General features: G+C 40.5%; 1 protein-coding gene across 1 annotated transcript in view; it reads left to right on the forward strand.

Annotated features, from left to right (window-relative positions):
- Positions 1-225: 225 nt before the first annotated feature.
- The window catches only part of TSPAN2 (tetraspanin 2), a 150,310-nt gene continuing 125,882 nt past the window's right edge, over positions 226-24,653 (forward strand). The window contains exon 1 of the mRNA XM_075196348.1: positions 226-402. Coding sequence (XP_075052449.1) covers positions 334-402 — 69 coding nt within the window. The 5' untranslated portion in view covers positions 226-333. The remainder of the gene's footprint in view (positions 403-24,653) is intronic.

The following is a 24,653-nucleotide window of genomic DNA, read 5'->3' on the forward strand; positions in this document are numbered from 1 at the left end:
CAATAATCGCTTACTCGGTCACTAATGGGGTGTGCTGGGCGGGGATTGGGCGTGGCTTCTGGAATGTCAGCGTGTAATCTTACCATAGACACAATATAGCAGAAAGGGTTACGGGTAGTGAGGAAGGGGCGTGAAGTCGAGTTCCAGGATGGTCTTTGATGGGGATGTGGCGTTACATAAAGGCGCGGCATGGGGGTGGAAAGTGTTCACATTGATTTGTATATGAGTGTGGAGTGGGCGTGGTTAGCACTTGACGGGGTGGGGTTACTCCGCAGTGTCTGAGCTGGTGTTGCTCTGCTGTGACATCTGTTGCTGGTCGTTTCTGCAGCCGGGATGGGGAGACTCAGCGGATCGCTGCGATGTGTCAAGTACCTGCTGCTCACGTTCAATCTCATTTTCCTGGTAAGAGACATTAGCTGGGAGACGGGTAAAGACACATAGCAGAGAGCCGTGGTCACACAGCTACGTACGTGTGAGGGGGTCCGGGTAGACTAATAGGAGCAGGTAGTGATGTGAGGATGGTAGTGGGAACAGGTGACCGATACAGTGACAGGTGCAGACCAGGCAACGTGTGCGGGGTTGGTAGAAGGTGAGAGGACTTCTTCTAAAAGAAAACAGTGTAAAATTGCAAAGTTTAGTGGGAATGGCTGTGACAGATCCCGTGAACTGTGGTCAGAGCAGGTGGTGTAGTAATAAGGGGTTAGATAAGGTCTGGAGTGGAGGGGATTGGAGAAAGGTTTGAAGAGGAGAGAGGAGGGATGAAGAAAGTAGACTACATGTCAGTGGAGTAGATGTGGGTGAATAATGTGTGAGGGTGATGTTACACTACTAGATAAACTGGGTTGGATGTCACAGACAGAGCCGTAACTGGAAATTATAGCTCTATGACAAGAAGGAATTTGTCCCCTGTGGTCCTCAACTATAAACCAATTGCCCTACAACATTCATGTCCAGCCAGGGTCACTCTCGCACAGTCCTAGGCACAGCCAGGGGCAGGCTAGGCTGGGGGGCAGGGGGGCATCTGCCCCTCGGACTGGTCCCATAGTGAGTTAACTTGGGCTGGGTCACCTGCATTTTTTTTCCCATTAAAATAGGCTACTGAGTCAGGTCATGCCCCCCGAGCTAAAATTTGCCAGCCCTCCCCTGAGTACAGCCCTGGTCACAGGACAGCACAGTGGGGGAAATGGACATGAGTGGAGATAGAAGACAAGATCTGACCAGTGAGTCAGGGGACAAGTATATACTGTTTTAGGTGTTGATGGCAAAAAGTAGAAATAGTTGTTGGGAGTTGTACAAGAACAGGGGACTTATATAACTTCTGGTGTAGGTGATACTGTGTAATGTCATGAAAGGTTTGCATTGGAAAAAAAAAAAATGTGTGAAAAGATAAATAAAAGCCTAACAATCAGAAGGACAAATAACAAAACACGGGGTATCTGAAAGTGAAAAGTCCTACAGAATACTGTTTTGGAAAGAAAGATCTGTGATTTATGAGAAAATATTGACCTCAGTAGAATGACTGATATGTGGTGCCTCCAATGTCAGGATGAAGAAGTCTGCAAACAATACACATGGACACAGGGAGAAGGGAGAGAGACAGGAACAACTGAGGACAGCATGAGTTAGGGACAGCTGAGGACAAAGTGGTTGCTGGGTACAAGACTAATAAACAGAGATGACAGGTTAAAGATGAAAACAGTGTCACAGAATAAGAGATGATATAAGAAGAGAATATAAATTAGAATGTAAGAAACACATGTCTAAATATAGACTATAGATAGCGTAAATAGAGAAAGCATAGAAAGTAGGACATATAGAAGATAGTTTGAAGGAATAGTAAGAAACAAAATGAAAGGGGAGAAAAAGGAAAAATCAGAATATGTTTATTTTATAAAGGAACAAATTGGATGTAGACATCAGAGAAAAACAAAACAAAATATAAAGCGACAGTGACGGTGCCTAATGAGGGTGGGAATTGCAGTCATTAAAATATAACACAACTTTCTAGAGAACCAGCAAACAGTGGTGAACAAATAATACATTATGGAAATAATGAAAATAACATTTTCATTAATCAAATGATATCTCAGGAAGGCAGCATATCAAGATCTCTGGGCTGATTATATGGGGAGGGCTGTGAAAAAAATATTAAAAATAATAATATAATAAAGTTCAGATTGTGTGTGCAAATATATAAGTGTAAGTATTACAATGAAGGATGTAGGAGAACTGACTACCACTGTGTATATATATATATATATATATATATATATATATATATATATATATATATATATAATCTATATATGTGTATTTTAAATCTGTTCAATCAGCTTCATCAATTCATTTTCACTGAGCCCTCTGTGTTCATCCAAATTTTTCCACGCTATCGATCTTAGGAGAGTGAATATTTAACATTAGAGGCAGGAATGAGAGGTATGAGATGGAAAATCTTTTATCTGGTTCTAAAAGATGTCTGTATGTCTATCATATAGATTGTAAGCACCCTACAGGCAATTTACTTTTTCATTTGTATATTTAAAATGTACATATGTTGTAACTCAGAAAAGTTGGTTGTGTTCTTTTATTTCTCATGCATGTGATTTTTGTGGGGGAAAGTAAAGAACATTTGCATTGTGTACATTTTAGGATAGTTGACAACAGCAAAGCAGATTTAAATATATCTAAAATACACCAGCATATTGAGCTAGAATGAACAAATAATAACAATGTGCAGAAAATCTCTTTATAATGAACTACATTAAGATTAGGCATCTCATGAAACTCCACAGTATTTCAGGGTCTCTAGAGCTTGAAAATCTGTGGCGTATATTGTAAAGTGGTTATACGTAACACATTGGGCATCATTTAAGAATGGATGACACAATGCAACAGATGATAGAACTGATGTTCTGCTTTTTGTATCTTTTTGCGAGACTTTATGATGTTGCTTATGCATGATAAGTTGGTGGCTTTTCCTTGGTTAGAGATGATTTCTCTGGATTACAGGTTGATGAATAATGAACTAAAAGCACTTATATGCTGAAACAGTACAAAATCACAAACATTAAAAAAATAGGTGCAATTGGCAGAGACAGGCAAACTTGAAAGTGCTGGGTAATGCGCACAGCAGAGCTAAGTGTTTGCAATATGTCAAGGGCCCTATTTTAATGCCTTCTGGAAAGTAGTGATAGCCACTTGTTTCATGTATAAGCAGAACATAGGCACTCTGTATGATGCAGGCTGAAATTATGGCACAAATAAACCAATTTATTCAATGATATGCATTCTAGTAATATGACACGTGAAAAAGAGACACAAATCATTTATTCCATTTAGACCACCTCTCATTAGAGTAATGGTCTCCACCCTACCTGAAACCAGGAGACAGCTTTTTCATTTGGCCTTAAAACTACTGTAGCAAAATGTATTTTCTTCATATCCGTTCAAAAGAACCTTTAAGCACTTTCAGTTGCAGCGTGAGCCAGTGTCCTAGCTTCAGGTACCTGGGTTTTGTAGGCGTGGTGGGGGTGAGCAGTCATCTCCATTTGCTACACAGGGAAAAGTTATGACAATGAGGAGTTATCCAACAATTTACAAGACCTTTAAAAAGGGTCAGATGAGAAGTTCTTCTGGTTAGAAATTAGGAAAAGCACAATTTAAAGAGGGTGAAAGGAACAGGAAAAGGCAGTAAGTAGATAGTGCTCTTACCTGATTTTGCACCTTGTTTACAGGGGCAGATGTGGGCAAAAGTTCTAATGGGCATGCAAAACCATTGAGGAAAACTGGTAGTTTTATCCAAATTGTGAGTGCGATCCTACGTTTAGGCTGTGTACAAAAGTGGGTGCAGCATCATCAAAGGAAATACCCAACTTTGCACTATTCCACTGCTTATTAGTAATGATAGATTGCATTCATTTAATTTAATTTAAACCTGCCCACTGTATGGTATAGGCAGTATACATTTTGTATTTTTTATTGATTTGCTATATAAGAATAAAGTGTTTGCTTACCTTTTCAATGTATTTTTTTTTGCATTTGCTAGAGTGATGGAAGTGATATATGCAGCAGAAAAACAGGCAGTATCACTTGGTTTATATAGAATTTAACAGCAACCAATGCGCATTTGAGAAACTCTGCTTTTGGTGATGAACACCTCAGATCCTAAGGTGCCTCCTATATTGACAAACCCATTAAGCTGTGAATCTTTATTGTAAACAGGTTGTCAAGCATTGACACATTTGTATTAAATAAGTTACTACTTCTCCTTCTAATCAACTCCCAATCTTTCTCTCCAACTTCATATTATTAATGATGCTTTGGAACTCCCCTCTAAGCTCTGCATGCACTGTGACTTCCTCATTTCCCTCCTCTGCCATCACATGACATGATGAGAGCTGTGAACCTGTGTCTGTTTGGCTGACTGCGCCTGTGTCTAGCAGTTATATTTTACAACCAGAGAGTTTTTGAAAAGGAGATAATGGTTTGTAGAAGGATAGCTAAGAAAGATGCATGTTTAAAAAGTACTTTTCTTGCTATTTAAAATTTTTTAGAAAATCTCAAATATAGGATTGTCAATTTGCCTTTACGTTTTCTGTATTTTGGTTGTTGGATCTTTACAATTTATGTACTATGCTGTAGTGGCTCTACAGAATTTTGTGACACATTCTAAACAAACAGTAATAATATAATAATAATAATAATAATTATTATTATTATTATGATGCTTGTGATAGCTAACCCAATGGGCCCCATGCTATACCCACCATACTCTCACACTCCTCTGCAATCACTACCATGCACTCACATTCTTCTTTCTTCTCCTCCAAAACTCTCCTGGCTCTCAGCACTTCCAATCCTTTCAACCTCATCCACATCTCATCACTTCCCACCTCCTTTTTCCTGTGCACTCCCTTGCACAAAAAAGCATCCTCAATCTTTTCATCTCTAAATCCTTCAACCTTCTTGCAATCAAAGAAACCTGGCCTTTGTCTTTCATCACTGTGTCCCCTGCTGCTCTCAAACAATGGAATCTGCTTTACCCATACCCCTGGAGACAGGGTAATGGAGTAGGAATCCTCCTTTCCCTCCATGCACCTATATGTGCCATTTTGCTGGAACCATGCTTTGAATACTATGTTTCTTTCTTTGCTTCATATTGATGCTGCTGCCATTTATTGCCCCCTGATCACATCTCCCAGTTCCTCTACAATTATGCTGCTTGGTTCACATACCTTCTATCCAACAACATATCTACCCTCTAACTTGGTGATCTCAACATCCCCATCATCAAACCCTCTGACTCTGCAGCCACAAAACTTCTCTTTCTTACTTCCTCTTTTGGTCTTTCACAGTGGATGACTCCCACCCACTATTACTGACAGTCGCTTGAACTCATCTTCTCCCACTTCTGCCCCAACTTTTTCCAACTTGGTCTTCCATCTCTCCTACTAGAATCTTCTTCCCTTCATCTTCACCTTGTCCTTCATGACTTCATGTGCATCCAGCATCACCTAAACACTCTGGAGCCTCTTCTCTTCTTCTAATAAGTGTCTCCTCTCTCCTATTACCACCCTTTCCTGTCCTGACTGTCTCCTTTTGCAACAATACGCTCTTTCAGGCCATGACATTCCTGCCTTTGCCACCAACCACAGACTCTAATGGTGTGTGGGGAGTTGACCCTCTAACTACAAAAGTGCTCCCAAACTGCTGACCTCCACCAGAGAAAATCTTGTTCCATGGCTTCTTCCAGTATAAATTCATCCTTTCATTTTACAACTCTTCCCTCTTTCTCACATCCTAATTTAATTCAAGGCTCTTATACCATACCAATCATCCAACCCCTATAGTTTCTTCACCATTTTCAATTCACTTCTCTGCCCACTATCACCTTGACCCCCTTCCTCCCTCACAGCAGACAACTTTGCCGCATACACCATATAACATTACATCTTATACTCCCAGACTCCACTTCCCACCACTTCCCACTCCTCTACTCCCTAAAGCCACACTCAGCTCATTCTCCCCCACATCGACTGACAAAGTCTATGCACTCCCTCTCTACCTTCTCTCTACCTTCTGTCCACTCCTACTTGTCAACCTTTTATGTCCCTTTGTCATGTTTTATGTACCCTCTGTTTTATTTACTGTCTGGTGCTTTGAACTATTGATGGTGCCCTTCAAATAAAATTTAAAAATAATGATAATGAATTAGTTACTGGCTCATTGTGAAAGATCTACATGAGTTATTTATTATATTGCATCAAAGGCTAACCCTCCACACAAGAGAAATATACCAAAATCATATCCATGTACTCACTATTTAAGAGTTTGACCACCTAACATCCTACTAAATAATTGGGGGTAGTAATAACTGAATGTTGTATTTATTCCGATGGGGGTGATCTCTCAGAAGTATATAATATACATTAGCAAAAAATGTTTTTTCATGTAACACACAAATACTTGATAGCTTATTTGTACACTGAATTTTAAAGTTTATATGTGTGTGTTACATGAAAAAACAGTCAGTATTTAACTTATGTGCAAAACAGAACACTCTTTTGCACCCCTTACATTGTAACATGGTTTTGTCCAGGAGACTGAAATAAGGATCCTCTTCATTTAAGATCCTTAATGAATCAGGCCCAATGTCTGTAACTAGGACTCACAAGAATAGGGTTTAAATCCCTTATAAGCAAGTTGTTCTTAAGTATGTGGTAAGCCCTGAGATAAAATGTAGCAAAATTGTTGCTAATGCAACAGTTGCTCTAAAGTGTACAACGCTAGAATTGTTAGAATAAAGAATTAGTAGCAGCACAAATACATGATCTGCCATTCAAAGCAGCTAGTTGTCTCGTAACAGAGGTCCATAATAGAATTAGTATAATAGATGCCGCGTATACCTAGAAATAGATCATGAATCTTTCAAAGTGGGTTAAAGAAAATATTCTACAGTCTTGTCTTGTAATATGATGCCTAAAATGCGAGATATTGATTCCTAAATATAGCCGATAGTATGGCTAAAAAAGGAAGGATCAAAATTAATGCTGTGTCAGAAAATGACACAAAAAAATTATTTTTATATATATAATATATATATTCCTTAAAACATACAGGGTATACATCGGATTACCCCAATGAGATAAATGCTTAGAAAAATGTAGCTAGACGAGATTGATTCTGTTAGAACGATATATGAATGAAAGATTCTGTGTATTCCACTGCTGCCAGTAAGGTGGCTTAATTAGTGACAGATCATATTTCTGGTTACAAAATCTTATTCTTATCAATAATAGTGGCAATAAAGGACTTTTATTATATCATTAAAATGGATAATAGCTTGTAGTTGGAAATAATTCCACACTTGCAAATAAGGTTGAAATATAGTAAGTAGGGGGAAGCTCACATATGCAGCAATGCTTGGGACCGTAATTATAGTTAGATTAACTTTAGGTATTGCCTATGTGGTGATAGAATTTCACTTAAACTAATGGCAGATCTGTATAGATTAAATGCATCAAATAATCTTTTGACAGCTAAACCAGCTTTAATGCAGAGGATCGTGTTAGAAACAATCCTAAAGTGATTTGCAGACTATTCTGCTACATATAAATTCAGCAATGTTTCCGAAGCTGGAAAAAGCATAAACTGCTTCAGATTTCAGATCAAATGAGTCCTAGACTAAAACTCCTAAGCTAAGAACTACCATCTCCTCTCCAAAACCTATAACCTAACGTATGTTTCGATGAATACTTCATCTAAGACCTCTTAGATGAAGCCTCTTTCAGTGAGTATCTCTTTTCTCTCTTTTTTTGCTTATTTATTACATTACCTGTGATTCTGGAAAACATGCTTTAGAGACCAGGGGGTAAATTTATCAAGCTGCTGGTTTGAAAAAGTGGAGATGTTGCCTATAGCAACCAATCAGCTTCTAGTTATCATTTTATTTTGTATATTTTACAAAATAACAGCTAGAATCTCATTGGTTGCTATTGGCAACATCTTCACCTTTTCAAACCCGCAGCTTGATATATTAACCTCCAGGTATTCAAGGCACTTAGAGGGGGGTTTCTGATGACCCTTCCATGCACTGAAATCAAATGATCCACTAGTCAGGGCAGAAATGTCACCTGTCCAGCATTTTATTTTTTTTGCTTCCATGACCTATGACTGCAGCCAGCTAGTCACAGACAGGAACTAGTAATGGGACAACACACTGCACCATGAGGACCAATCAGAAGAGACTCTGTGTGTTCTATATTTCTCCTCTAATTCATTGTGGAGTCAAAGAGATGCTGAAGAGGAGAATATCAGTAAACAGGGTGTATGTTACTGCGGCGGGGGTGGCAGCGAGGGGGCTGACATGGGACAGCAAGAAAAGGATAGCTGAAAGGAGTTAAATAGAAAGATCTGATTTATGAAAAGAGGGCTTGGTGGCAGGGAATAGATCATTGGAGATTGAATCAAAACTGGGAAGAGTGACTAGAGAGATGGGTTAATAAAAAAAGAATGTTGAGGGGAGAAAAAAGAGAGAGTACAAAAAAGAAAGAAAAGCTGAGAGAGCCATGAAGAGAGTTTTGGAAAATTAAATAAAATTAAGGGAGAAACAAGATGATGGATGAAAAGAGAGTTGGGGTAGAAAAGAGAGTATAGAAGAGAAAAGTCTGTTGTATTTTGATGACTTTTAAAATACAGGACAATTAAGTATGATTATTTGTTTGTGTATGTTTGTGTTTCTGTATAAGCAACACTTTCAGACCGAACTTGTTTCCATAAAATGTTGTGGCTACAAAAAAGTCTCTGTTGCCGGCTTATTACCGCAAGTTTTTATTTGACTTTATTCTGAAATGAAGCATTGAGACCCCTCCTTCTAGATATCCTGCTTTTGCCCCTTGATGGGTTGATATTTCATATCTTGAAGTATTTTTTTCCTGAATCATTTGACTCATTTCCACATGTTTGAGGTATCAGTCCATGTGAATTTATATTTCAAGATGAAATAATGCCTTCACTGGGTCAGTCATTGATAGGCTCAAATGTTAAACATGTCTTGTAAGCGTAATTCAATATAAATAAATGTCAGCTTGACCCATTCATCCATGAGATGCTGTCTTCTCCTGTAATTATCACAGACTCTGGGATTGAATCAACCTCGGCTCAATTAATTATTTGATTAATGTAAAAGGCTTATTTTGCATCAGTTATTTAATTGAATCAGAAAGCCAGTTCTTAATAAGATACAGACAAATGTCTACTTTATGAAATGGGTCTATAAATCAAACCATAAATAGGACCAAAAAAAAGTCTGAAACAGACAAAATGTGGAACTCTATATACACATAATGCTGAGAAAGTCTGTGGGTGAAAATACCTAAATCTGGCAAAAATGGGAGTTTTCTTTGTATTTAGGGCTATTTACCAAAGCTCACAGGCCGGTGAAGACTGTCGCTGGGTAACGCTGGTGGTAACCTTAACCTTGGCATGGGGAAGACTATTTAATATGGACAGCGTTGGTTCAAGTACCAAAGCTGTCTTCTTATCGCTAAGGTCATTTTGGGATACCGATAGCCAGGGTTTCAAGTAAGAGAAATGCTTTATTATTAAAATAAAGTCTTTTTACATTTCAATAAAGTTTTATGTTTTTTTAAAAAAAAAATGTAAAATAACTTTATTATGTTATTTTTTTTTTACAAACCATGAACTGAAAACCCAAATGTGAGCTTTTAGTTCCAGTGAGTATGTATGATCTGGCATGCCGGCTCACGCTCACGTAGAGGGATCTTGCACTAGCCTGGCAAGTCACCTTTTACCACTGCCAGCAAGTATTACAAGGGAGCTGGACTTAGCTCAGCTGCCCCAGCAATGGTTTAATGATGAATAGGGGTTAAATCAGCAAAAATCTGTATTATCACTGCTAGATAATAAATAGTCCCCTATTAATCAGTGGGAGTTATCATCTAATCACTGATACAAATGCAAGAAAATTTGACTTTTTTTATTTATGTCCATATCTGTAATGACAGCAAGGAGATAGTCGCAGTAACCATTGCTAATTGGTGTAAAGTATCCATGACCATTTAGTCCTTACAACTTTTGGCAACTTGTACAAATGCTCAGACCACACTGTCACATTCTCAGGATGTTACCCCTAGGCTAGCAAACTTGCAATGACCCACCAGCTAAGGTACATATAAAAGCGGCTTTCATCATCATCATCATCATCATCAGTTATTTATATAGCGCCACTAATTCCGCAGCGCTGTACAGAGAACTCACTCACATCATTCTCTGCCTTAATAGAGCTTACAGTCTAAATTCCCTAACACACATACACACAGACAGACTTGGGTCAATTTGATAGCAGCCAATTAACCTATTAGTATGTTTTTGGAGTGTGGGAGGAAACCAGAGCACCCGGAGGAAACCCGCGCAAACACAGGGAGAACATAAAAACTCCACACAGTTTCTGTAGTAGTCTCCTATCGCTTTACAGTTTATATTGTTATATTAGGAATATGTTTTTAAAATAAATTATACACATCTGTTTAGCTAATTTTTTTTAAAGAAAACCTGCCAACATAGCTGCAATAAGCAAGGTGCACATGCAGCCCCAGAATGAAAATGTAAGTCAAAATATCAAGTGGGTAATACTATAAGGGTACATTTGAATTGGGTAATTTATTTTAACTGCATATTGGCTTTAATTTTGTAAGCTAAGGATATTTTCATTGCAGCACTGGCTCACAGACTGGGAATAAAAATCATCCCAGGCATTGAAAGCACTCGGCGGCTCCGCAAAGGCCCATGGGAGGTCGCCTGCCAAGCTTCTAGTGCCAACAGCGGTGAATATACAAAAAAATGGAAATCAGTGATATTGGGGCTGGTTGAGAATGAGGTAGCACCGGCCCTGTTCATTTAAATGTGGTTTCCAACATGTGCACTCAAGGCCTGATTAAGGGTTCAGGCTGCTCTAGGTTAGAACACTCGTAGCGCCCCCTCGCCTTTCACGCCAGACTAATATGCGGTATGTAAATACATATCCATCCTTAATTTAAAATCTGTCTTTCACACATCCCCCCCACCAATATTTCTGTTCCCGTGTTTTGGAAACTCAGCTCCACTTGACTTTTTAAAAGAGTCAGGGCAATCTTTGTCACTCATTTAGCTTTAATTAAAATCAGCACTGTATAGCAGAATGGCGGCATGAACGAGCGCTACTGAGGGTGAAGATGTGATGTCAAGCGCCTGACCGAGGATGACACTTTGTCTTCAGCCTTTACCATAGGAATACATCAAGATTAAGACCTTACTACATTTTTTCTTTCATGTTTTCTTTCTACTTTGGAGAACAATTATTCTCTTATATTTTAAAATGAATTTCAGTTTATACCACTTCCTATAACAATTTTGCAACTCAAAAATGTTTGCTACTTTCAGAATTATTTACATGAAAGAAATACACCACAAGGGGGTTTGCACCTTTTAATTACTCTCTTTATAATATTGTGCATTATTGTAAATATAAAATAAACAATTTAAGATGTGGTCAGTCATTGTATATAAAAAATGTTAGCAACACAGTTCTGATTATACATTTTTACAGGTGTATCAAATTTTACATGTCCTAGTTACTATTGATGCATGTTGTATGTAACATAGAATGAGTCACATTAAAGAAGCAATTTAAAGTGAATTGCTAACACTTTTCTGCAAAGTACATTGATTTACATTAGGAAATAGGTGGGAGACTTCATACCCACCACATCCTCAGCTGCAAACTGAACAGTTTCACAACATCATTATCGTAATTTAAAAAGCAAATAAAGCCACTATTTGAAATTAGTGTCTATAAAATACTGTGTCTCACTGACCTGATTAATATACCTAAATAACCAGTGTGCCCATGGTGAGCCATACACGTCCACCATGCTCTCTTTCACTCCTCTGCTGCAGGCAAAAACCCATCCTGGTTTTTATACATGGGAGGTATACAAACTGTCCCATGTATTAAGAGGCGGTTTGCCAAATCGCATGGCAAAGAACTGATTTTTAGTACAAGGAACTAGATATGCTTTGCACAGACGCGGTATCTCAAACTGCATACTGTTTCAGCCATCTTGCCTGTTGCCTGAGTGGAAAAAAAAAATTTAATAAGGAGGAAATAAAAAAAAGTCCAGAGCTACTCAGTATCAGCCACGGTCCTTAAGGGGTGGGGGGTAAGGAGGGCTGAACAAACGACCATGCCCTTGCACCTAGAGAGGCCTGGACCAGTGCTGGTGCTGGGTATCAGGGTAATTTATTACTGGTGCCCCATTCGTTGTGCCCCTTGTATGATAATAAATTAGTAGTGCCCCCTGTTATATGCAAATAAATAAGTAGTGCCTAGGTAAATAAAAATAAATGCATTGCCCCATAATAAAAAAGGCTTCATAATTAATACTTATCTAAAATCATCTTTCCATTTATTTCTGGCGTAAACTCACTGTAATCTTGAAAATGTACAAGAGAAAAAAAAACATTTCCCGTAGAGCACCCGACAGACAACGGGTTAAGCTTTGTTGAGCCCAGCTAGTTAATAGCCAGGCAACTAACAGGACTGTCTCTTACACCGTTTAGCCAATCAGAGATAGCCTTGGAGATAGCCAATTGTCTTTGAGTATCACTGGACTTTTAGAAAATGGAGGGGATAAAATTGGATGTTTTTCATCCCCTTTTACCATTTGGTGTGGCATTAATTCCTTTTGTAAACAGACATATTTGTGTGTGCAGAGACAGATGATCTTGCACTTGAACATACAGATACTGTAGATGTGCCTTCTTTGCATTGTACCGACCTCTTAAATGAACTAAACATGAGACAGGAGATTATGTCTGCAGATAGAATCCAGTAGCATGAAATTAGATTCTCAGTGGGGAACTTTATATAGCAAAATAATGCATTTTGCTATAAATGTCAAAAATGGTGCCATTTTATTATAAGTGGGCAGTCTGTGCGGCTTTGTAAAATGCTGTTATAGCTATTAGCTTCGTAATGATAAATCTCACGGATTAAGATTTCATCAGTGTTGGCTTCAGCTTGCTGCTGACATTGACTGGCTCCCCTTCCTTCCAGCAAAAGTGAATGATGGAGGTTTTCTCTGGTATTCTGAAAGATAAACTTTTATTGACATCCCAACAGAAAAAGTTCCACAAAGAAAGACTTGCATTAAAAATATAATGGAAACAGTGTTTTTATTAAAGTGTTTAGACACTGTAAGTCCTATCTAAACAGACAAACTCGTGATCAACCAGGAGAGACACTGAAGCAGGGGTTGTTCCTGGCTGAAGAGGAAGACACATGACTGGATGTCAATGTCACATGATCATATCACATCCACTCACTTCAAGGGGAAACATTATTAAACCTTCTGGAGGTGTTGCCCATAGCAACTAATCAAATTCTAGCTATTATATATCTAGTAAATTCTAGAAAATTATAGCGAATTGGATGCTATGAGCAACACCTCCACTCTTCCTTTTTAGAAGTTTTTACAAATCTACCCCCAAGCCTTCTACAACTAAGAACACTTACTGCTCCAATGCCTCCTGGCAAGTGGCTGGTCATTGGTCAGTATTTTGTTCAACACCTGTAAATGAATTGCAAAGTTCAGTGGTTTATAAGAATATATTAAGGTTTATATATTAAGGTTTTATATAGATCCCTTCAACGCCGGGTGGTCACAGGACTGCAATTCATTAGGGCTGGATGGGGGTGTGTCTTGGAGCTGGCTCCTAATTTTGACAGGAAGATGTTTTGCCTCCTTGCCATTGAACGCATTTTCTCCATGATGCTGATCCTGCTGTATATGTATCCTGCTTCTCTTGGCTCCTGACCCTCTACTCTTCTGAGAGTGTGACGCTAAATGCTTATTTCCCATAATAAGCCTCTAAAACCTTTAGCAATCCCCCTTCCCTTTAAAGTGGAACATGTTCACTGGTACTCAGTGGACCCCAGTCTTGTGCATGTATTAATGGAAGCATATTCAGAGAATGGGGGTGTCACAGGAATATTTGGAAACACTAGTCAAACCGTATAAAGAAATAATACGGTAATAATAATATGGAGGTGCAGGCCAGAATAAGGTCCAATGTCTGAGCAGAGGTCTAGTTGACAGCAAACAGGGAAAGGTCAATATCCAGACAAAAGGTCAGGGCAAGCAGCAATCCGGAAAATGGGCGGGACAAGCATGAGGTCAGCAGAGGCAGCAATTCAGAGAATAGTCCGGTCTCAGCAAAAGGCCAGGACACTTGTTGCACCTTATGTAAACCTGGTGCATATGCTAGTGCTGTAGAAGTGGACACATCATGATTATATACGCTTAAATGCACCTTTTTCTTGCAAGTGTCTTTTTCAACATATGGACACAAAGGCTTGCAACTCTACAAAGTCTTGTGACTTTGACTAATGACTCTGATCACTGGTACATGATTTTTAAGGTGTATATATTACTTCCCTTCTATAAAACCAGTTCCTTGAATTGTCACTCCCTTTTGACATGTTGTCTCTTCTTGAATATCCTGTAGATTCCTTTTTGTGTGATTGTATGTTCATTCCATGTTTGCGTGGGTTTCCTCCAGGTTCTTTGGTTTTCTCCTGCAGTCCAACTTCTATTCATTTTATATTTTTGGTTCTCCATAGTCCTTGTATTATGTATTTGTTGTTTTTCTTCTGTGTTTTTATTATTCATTATCATTGGCTGTGTATGTGCACTTTCTTGTTTATTTAATTTACCTGTGTTTGGTTTGCTGCCTCTGTGGACTATTAAGTATGCTCAAACCTGGGATCCTGAATGTTTTCTACTGTGCAGATACTGATACCCTTCTCTCTTACTAATAAATACCGCTGACTCCTATTTATTAGGAGGAAGTTGTTCCAAATGTGAGAGTTCTTGAGAAGATGGAGGATACAAGCCATGTGTAAAAGTGTAAAGTGTCATACTGAGATATGTAGTGAAGGTGGCATGTTGTTAGGTAGCTATGGTATTACATTGATCCTTTTGGCTGCTGCAGAAATGCGTTGATGACACTGTCCGGAAAGAATGGCCAAAGGTGTCGATCTCCGTCCCCTTTGACCCGTGTCTAGACATTCCTTTAACCTGAAATCTGTATGACATTAACATTTTATTATTTGTATGTGGCGTTGTAAGATGAGTTTTATGCTTTCAAGCATAGGCTTCTATTTAAATCAAATATCTGATTTGATATGGTAAATTAAGTTTGTGAAATGCCGTTGCTTGCAATTAAATCTAGTCTGAGCTGTATAATTGAAGGTAAAAGTGGCTAGAGATTTCTGTTACGGTATGTGGTCTTTGTAATCACTAGTGATGCGGTTTCTACAAATACCAGTAAACCATTATTGGGTTATTTTGATAGTTTTATGTGTTATTGGAACAGTACTTTTTACAATGCCTGAGAAGAATCTTTCTATTTTGTTCCATTATATGTATGTGTTTACATATTTTGAGATCTGGACAAAGGCATTTATTTTGGTGACTTAAAAGTTGGAGCAGAAGTACATATGTTTCTGTTGCTTTTGACACTGTTGATCATCCTTTTCTGTACATCCTTTTCTGTATCTTGTGTAACCAACCGTCCTTCTGCTATCTACTATATAAATGCCTAGTGGCGTGTGTGAAAAAAAAAAAAACCAAGCTGCAGCGCCACCTGCTGGGCAGAGTTATACACTGACCTATATATTTCTTGAAGGAGAAGTGACAGTTGGGAGTGGTTGGTGGTTGCCGGGGGTGACAGTGGGGAGTTTTTAACACCCTAAGTAGCTTGATGAAGGATGTGGCGATGAAGATGAAGGATGAGATGATGGAGAAAAATGATGAGGTGGTGACATGTGGACAAAACCACGTTAAAAAAGGGCGCTTGCGTCGGGAAGTAAAGCTCTTCCCCTGAAGAGGCCTGGGCTAGGCCCAAATGCATGACAAGAACCTTTTTAACACCTTAAGTAGCTTGATTTGACTAGAATGCATGAGTATCATGCACGGGTTAACTTGTCTCAACATATATGTCCTAATGCTACCCAAAACTCTGTCTAAAACAGAGTTTATGAGGCTCCTCACTGTCGAGTCCACTGCCTTGGTAATTGGCCTTTGAAATATTGCTAGCGCATGGCCATTTTATCATCCAATATCATCATCATCATCTTATTTTATTTATTTTATTTATCTGGCACCACAGAATCCACAGTGCTGCACAATAAACAAAAAATAGACAGAACAAAATAGAGATACGTACAGGGCGAGAGAAACAAGAGAATCAACAAAAATTAATGCAACGGACAATAGAGAAAGAAAAATTGCAATGAGGATGAGGAGATAGAAAGTGGAGAGGGCCAAACTTGTGAGAATTAATATTCAAAAGGATGAGGGAAATAAATGAAGATGATAGGGGTAGACAGAAGCGAGAGGAAGTGGTAGGTGGCGTGGTAGGGAGCTCTTTAGGATGGGGTGGGATAGCAAATGCAGATAGATGGCGAGAAACGAGTGGTTGAGTGTGAGAAGGGAATTGTCTTGAGATGGGGCGGGTAGACAAGTGTAAAAAGGTGAGTTTTGATGGAGTGCGTCAAGGATTTTTAGGTTGGGAGTGAGTATGGTTGGGTGGACAGGGAGATCCAAATCTAGGAAACAGGCTGCGCAAAGGTCTGCAGGTGGGATTGTGAGATGATGACAGGTGACGGTGAGGAGATGCAAAGGTCATTGGCAGAAGGTACTGGGCAAGTAGGGGAGATGTAGGAGGGGAAGATATTAAAAAAGGCTTTATAAGTGAGGGTAAGCAACTTGATTTGTATTCAGGAGAGAATTGGAATCCATTGGAAGGATTTGCAGAGAGGAAGATTAGCCATGACCGTGCATTCAGGACAGGGGGGATAGACATTTACCAGGCAGGCCAGAGAGAAAAAGGTTACAATAACCAAAGCCGGAGATTGCATAAGCAGGTATGGTGGTTTGATGGCAGCCAGGGAGAGGAAAGGACAAATTTTGGCAATGTTGTGAAGGTGGAGGTGACAGGATTGGGTGAGGTACTGAATGTGAGGAGTAAAATTGAGGGCGGAGTCAATAATAACCACCAGGCAACACAATTATGGAGCAGGGGAGGAGTTGACACCATCACCTTTAAAGGAGATAGGAGGAGGGTATGTGACACTAGGCAGTGGAAAGATTATAAACTCAGTTTTGGATATGTTGAATTTGAGGAAGCATCCAGCCATCCAAGTGCAGAACACAGAGAGACACAGTCGGACATACTGGAGAATAAAGAGGTCAGCGTAGATTACTGTGCCATCTGCATAGAAGTAATATTGGAGGCCAAATGAGTAGATTAGCTGACCAAAAGAGGATTTGTAAAGAGAGAAAAGTAGTGGTCCAAGCACAGAGCCTTGGGGAACCCCAAAATTTGTAAATCATCCCATGATGCATCAAAAACTTTTATATCTTCTCTCGCAATCTCCCCCTCAATTAGTGCAACCTCATCTATCTGGCATTCCCCACACAAATCTATCCTCATTTTAAACCATTCTAAATGCTATGACAATACTGTGACTGTAAGCTCTTTCTTGAGCATGGCCCTCTCTACTTTTTGTTTTCATAGCTGAGTTTATTTTGTCTACCTTATGTCTGTTTTCCCCATTGTCCAGTATTGCAGAGTACTATGACACTTTACATCAATAATAATAATGGCTCTAATAAATCAAACATACTAGGGCGCTTCTATGGTGTATTATCATTTAAAACCAGTTTTATTAAAAGTAATGCAGATTAAACATGTACCAGAAAATCTCCATTCAAATGTTTCCATACATATCCAACTTGTAGCAACAATCCTGCAGTCACTGACACTGAGCCAATCCCTCTATGCGTTTTGTCGAGCAGAAAACGCCTAAAAGGATTGGCTCAGTGTCAGTAACTGCATGATTGTTGCTACAAGCTAGATATCTTTCTGAGGGTTCATTTGGCTACATAATTTTGGGGGGTGTTGATATAAGCAATAGATTGAAAAAAAAAAATTATATGAGGAGTGTAAAGAAAAGAATACACTATGTGTGCATTTCTTTGCTTATTTTTTATGCGGATTCTGATTCAAAGTATTATCTCCCACTAATACGAAAAGATCATCTGTGAAGCCATTTAAAGACTTGGAACTCTTGGTATTTAAAGGCCCTATTCATATGACATTGTGTGTCCATATTTGAATTATTATTGTTTTGTATATAGGTAGCGCCTATTGATGTTTATTCTGTTATTTAATTAATTCCTCTCTGCCAGATCTAAAGGCCACTACTCCCTTCTCATCTTCTTGGACCTATCTACAGCCTTCGACACAGTTGATCACCCTCTCCTGCTGCACGCTCTTCACACCATTGGCCTTTCTGACACTGTCCTCTCATGGTTCACCTCTTATCTCACTAACCACTCTTTCTCTGTTTTCACCTCGGGATGTTTCTCCCCATTTTCTCCACTTCCCAGAGGAGTCCCACAGAGCTCCATCCTCGGCCCTCTGCTCTTTTCTTTGTACATATCTTCACTGAGCTAATCAGTTCCTTCAGTCTCCAATATCACCTCTGTGCCGGTGACACCCAAATCTACTCCTCGTCTCCTAACCTCTTCAGTTCGCTCCCACTAAGGTGTCATGCTAGGGTGTCATGCTGCCATCTCTGTTGGTTTGTCACATCGTTTCCTTCAAAGTAAGATAGCTAAATCTGAACTTATAGTCTTACCTTCTGTAAGACTATACTCTCCTCCCACCTTCTCCATTGTCATTGGTAATACCTACATCTCCTCCCTTCCCCAAGTTCAGTGCCTGAGTGTCATCCTTGACTCTTCCATCTCCTTCAACCCCCACTTTGAATCCCTCACCAAATCCTGCCACTTCCATCTCTGCAATATAGCTCAAATCAGATCCTTACTCTCAATTAATGCCACCAAAACTGTCATCCATTCTATAATCATCACCCTCCTTGATTACTTCAACCTCCTCTTTACTGGCCTCCCACACACCTGTCTTGTTCCTCTTTAGTCCATACACAATGCTGCAGCCAGACTAATTTTCCTAACCCGCCGGTATACATCTTCCTCCGTTCTCTGTCAAGCACTGCACTGGCTCTTCCTCCCTTACAGAATCATCTTTTATTACCTCACTCTCACCTGCAAAGTCCTCTCTAATTTCACCACTCTTTACGTCTCCAACCTCATCTCCATTCATACGCCTTCTCGCCCTCTACGGTCAGCCACCGACCACCACCTCACCTCTCATCTGGTTACCATGTCTCACTCCTGCATTCATGATTTCTCCTGTGCTGCTCCCCTTCTGTGGAACAATCTCCCTCTTTCTATCAGCCTTCTCCCTAACCTGCATAACTCCATAAGATCCCTTAAAACCCCAACTGTTCAGGAAAGCCTACACTTCCTGTCTAAGCTCTCCCCTGCCCTACTCATCTCCTCTTTATAATCCTTCTTCACTAACGTACCTCACCCTCATTCTCCCTCCGCTCCTCGTACTACCTGCTCTTGTTCATGTCTTCCTTTAGATTCTTGTCCCGTCACCCTGACTCCCCTATTTGTGTCTCCTGTCAGTCTGCCCCTTTCTTTTTAGATTGCAATCTCCCACGATCAGGGCCCTCACACCCTTGTTTCCACTTTCTCCTGTTACCTCTGCCTTCGGCTCCCCAGCCCAGGTTTTGCACCTTTTCACTAGACCCCTCCCCTTGGTTCTCCTCTTCTCCCTTGCCTTTGTATTTCCATCACTGCTTTGTTCCTGTTAGTCCGACCTCACTGCAGGGCACAGGTTCAGCTTCCTTTACCTCATTCCCCACCTCTTCTCCTTCTCTTTGCTTCTAAGTGTTCGTATACCTCTTTGACCTGTGCACCTGCTCTCACCTGAGTTTGTTTAATTGCATTTCAATTTTGTACTGCCGTGTATGCTGTTTCTATTTTGTCCATGCTCTATGTGCGGCACTGCAAACCCATTGTGGCGCAATATAAATAGAGGATAATAATAATACCTAGGAACAAGTGAGGTTTCTGAGGCACCAATTTTCATGAGGCCAATATTGTGTAGTCACTGGTTGACACCACAAAATCATTGCTGACATGGCGTAAAATATAATAAAATATTTACTTTACAACATTTAATAATTTTGTGCTTATGCTAAAACTTGTATTGTAAAAGTGTGTGTGTGTGTGTGTATATATATATATATATATATATATATATATATATATATATATATATATTCTGGTTTGTTCCCTGGTTAGGATTGGGTATCCTCTAAATCATAGGGACCTTCTTTGTGGAGAGAATATATATACATACATATACACACATACACACACACATACAGTGTCGGACTGGGGCATGAAGGGCCCAACGGGGGCTGCAACGTCAGGGGCCCACCAGAAGGGGTGTGGCCAGCCATCAAAGAGGCGGGACCAGAAACTAGAGGGGGAGTGATCAGCCCACAAAGGACAGCTAGCACCCTAGTGTAGTATAAAAAGAATGCAGTGTGTACATAAAGAGTACACAGTCTTGACCTGCCCCATAGATTGGGCAGAACAGTCACCAAAAAAAAACAAAAAAAAAACAGGATTTTCCCACTAGACTCAGAACATTTGACAGACTGTCCTACCTGTTCTTGTCACCACCTGTGGCTGCTTGTTTCTTTAGTTGCGGCTTGTCTGGATCTTGGAATTTTGGAGGCCCTATCTTAGAAAATTTCAACCAGTCCACAAAGATAGGTGTTGTAGGAAATCTCTCTTGCAGTACTCTGTGCCACACTCACCATGCAGGGTCATGAGCTGGTTCAGCAGCACTAGAATACATTGGTCCTTTGGAGACTGATCATTACTTCTTAAACCATCTCCTCCTGTTTCCAAATCAGGGCACGTTATCAATTAATTAACACTAAATACTTTGCCTGTCAACCAAATAGGGAAGCTATGAAGCATTTTTGTCACATGCACGTGACAAAAACAAAACTGCCATGTTAAAGATCTCCAAACATCTGCAATTGTCATCTTATTAAGTGGAGAATTTAAATGAAATACAACCAAAATCACCTATCTCTACAGGATTGTATCAGATAAGCTCCCAAAAAAAATTTTTTGCTTCACCATACTTAGTGCATATTTTACGGACTTCCAGACGCAAATGACAATAAAGCACAAAATAAAATACTAGAATTCAATAAGAAAGACTGGCGGTCATGGGGTGGGGATTTCTGAAAAAGAGGAACTGTTCTTCCCATGGATGTGTCATTGTGTTTGCATGCTAGGATGGCTTATATAAACATAAACAGTTGTCTTTTTGTGTGGAAGCAATCCTCTCCAATCTACCACATTTAGTTACTCTACGTCTAAAGCTAGGTACACACTACAAGAAAAACAGACAGAAAAAAAAAAAAACAGCCCCGATCAGCATGCCTGTGTACCTGTGTACACACTAGAATGATTTACCTTCAGATCTGTGTGTCTCTCATACATGTGACAGGATCCCTGGCTGAAGCAACATGACGGCAGCACCAGCGCTCTGTTCTGTCCCCTGTGCAGGGCCGGGCTGGGACTAAAAATCAGCCCTGGCATTTAAAGCACACAGGCCCACGTGTTGTGGGCTCCATGCACTATAGTGTTGCACACTGATGCTGGCGCAGTACAACATGATGTAGTTTGAGTGTGTGTGGGGGGGGGTGTTTATTTCTCCTAATGACCCTCAACATTACATTATTAGCACCCCAATTACATCAATAAATACCATGACAATACATTACATTACAGCGTCCAGCATCACCCCCCACATTACAGCGTCCAGCATCACCCCCCACATTACAGCGTCCAGCATCACCCCCCACATTACAGCGTCCAGCATCACCCCCACATTACAGCAACCGGCATCACCCCCCCACATTACAGCGTCCAGCATCACCCCCCATATTACAGCGTCCAGCATCACCCCCCACATTACAGCGTCCAGCATGACCCCCCACATTACAGCAACCGGCATCACCCCCCACATTACAGCGTCCAGCATCACCCCCACATTACAGCAACCGGCATCACCCCCCCACATTACAGCGTCCAGCATCACCCCCCATATTACAGCGTCCAGCATCACCCCCCACATTACAGCGTCCAGCATGACCCCCCACATTACAGCAACCGGCATCACCCCCCACATTACAGCGTCCAGCATCACCCCCCACATTACAGCGTCCAGCATGACCCCCCACATTACAGCAACCGGCATCACCCCCCACATTACAGCATCCAGCGTCACCCCCCACATTATAGCAATACCCTCTCCTACTTATTAGCAATACTAAGCACCAAACACCTTACAACATTGCCACCAGCACGCCACCCCATACTACAGCAATCAGGGCCATCTTAACAACATTATGGGCCCCCGGGCAAAGCAGTGTGCCGGGGCCCCTAGATATAGATATAGATATATACAGATACAGATACAGATACAGATATAGATATAGATATATAGATATATACAGATACAGATATAGATATATACAGATACAGATATAGATATAGATATAGATATATAGAGATAGATAGATGTACTTGCTCAGTGACCCTTGAAGGTTTCTTTTGCAGGTTTTTTTCTTTTGCAGGATTATTCTCATTAAGAGCCGTGCCTATGGGGCCCCCGGGCAGCTGCCCATCGTGCCCAATGGAAAAGATGGCCCTGACAGCAATACCACCAATTATACAGACGCCACTGTAGGAAACAATGTTTTGCTTTTTTCAAATCTCCCTCAAAATAGCAACAACAAACAGAGTACTGACACACACATATAGGTAACAGGTACCCTTTTCCCTCAATTAAATAGTAATGGCAGAATTTTCATGAATCATTCCACATGAAATAAAACAAACATATATCTAAAAAAAACATAACTATTGAATGATCAGTTGAACCCACACGGCCGCATTAAAAGTATTTCCATCTACAGCAAAATGTCAGAGAAAAATATTTTTGTTTTACTACAGTAATTGGATATGCGTCTTTTCTATTCATTTTAAATAACACAGTATATAAATTAAGGGGGATAGAGGAGGTGGGTGAGAAATAATTGGATGTGATCCATCAGTTTGATTAGATAGGAAACATTTAGATTATTTACCTGGAGACGTCTACCCCCTTGACTCACAGGCAGGGCTGACAAGAGGAATTTTGGGCCCCGATACAGTAACTTCTTTTGGCTCCCATCATATTCAACAATGAAAGACTTGCCTTTGGCAGAAGTTCATATGATGCCACACCGTAGTGTGCCCAGTTCATATTATGCCACATAGTAGTGCCCCAAGGTCATATTATGCCACATAGTATCACCCTCAATTCATATTTGGTCATGCAGAAGTGCCCACAAATCATATTATGGCATAGTAGTGCCCCCAAAACATATACCATACAGTAGTGCCCACAAATCATATTATGTCACAACAGTGCCTCCAAATCATATTATGCCACAATAGTGACCCCAAATAACATTATGCCATAGTAGTGCCCCCAAATCGTTAGTAAAGCTCAGACAAAAACTCATTCACAAATAAAAATTGGTACAGCATATCCGATACTGAGTGTGAGTCCCAAGAGCAGCTTAATGCATCATTTACAATGCAAACAAAAATAGATATATTGACACAATTACAGATAAAATTTATGACAAGCAATGTTTTTTCCTCTTAATTAAAAATCTCTGTACCGATAAATATGCAAAAAAACATTACAGCGCAATAATGAGCAATACATAGTGTTAAACATTATTGGATACGCTGTAGTGTCCCCAGTTCAAGAAAGGATGGTTAAAAACATATTGCACACGAGAAAATATATGAACTTACCTGATTATGCCATCCTGTGCTCTGTTCTCCTACTGGGCGCGCTGGGCGAGGAGGGATCAGCAGCTGTCAGCTCACACAGGCAGTCGGTAGCAGGAATAGAGGGCTGTGGTCGAAGCAGAAATGTAGGAGTGGTGGTATAGAAAATATAAGTGAATGGAGTATGAAGGCTTGATTTTTTATTTTATTTTTAACACTTGTCCCCTCTGTGCATTTCCATTACTCATTATTACTTGTGTTTTATGATAGCTGCATCCCTGACATTCGAATTCTTAAGATGTCTCTCCCTTTACACTTTCTTTTACCTATGCCCCTGCACCATGTTCTCCTTTGTCCCTCTCTCCTTTCTCCGCTGGCTCTCACACATCTTACTGTACCACCTACTCCCCTGGCTCTCTCACACATCTTCCTGCACCCCCTACCACCCTGGCTCTCTCACCCCCTCTCCCACCGCCCCCTTCCCCCTGGCTCTCTCACCCCCTCTCCCAGCACCCCCTTCCCCTTTGGCTCTCTCACCCCCTCTCCCAGAACCCCCTTCCCCTTTGGCTCTCTCACCCCCTCTCCCAGAACCCCCTTCCCCTTTGGCTCTCTCACCCCCTCTCCCAGCACCCCCTGGCTCTCTCACCCCCTCTCCCAGCACCCCCTTCCCCTTTGGCTCTCTCACCCCCTTTCCCAGCACCCCCTTCGGCTCTCTCACCCCCTCTCCCAGCACCCCCTGGCACTCACCCCCTCTCCAAGCACCCCCTGGCTCTCTCA

Source organism: Mixophyes fleayi, chromosome 2, assembly GCF_038048845.1.
Source record: "Mixophyes fleayi isolate aMixFle1 chromosome 2, aMixFle1.hap1, whole genome shotgun sequence".
Lineage (NCBI taxonomy): Eukaryota > Metazoa > Chordata > Amphibia > Anura > Limnodynastidae > Mixophyes > Mixophyes fleayi.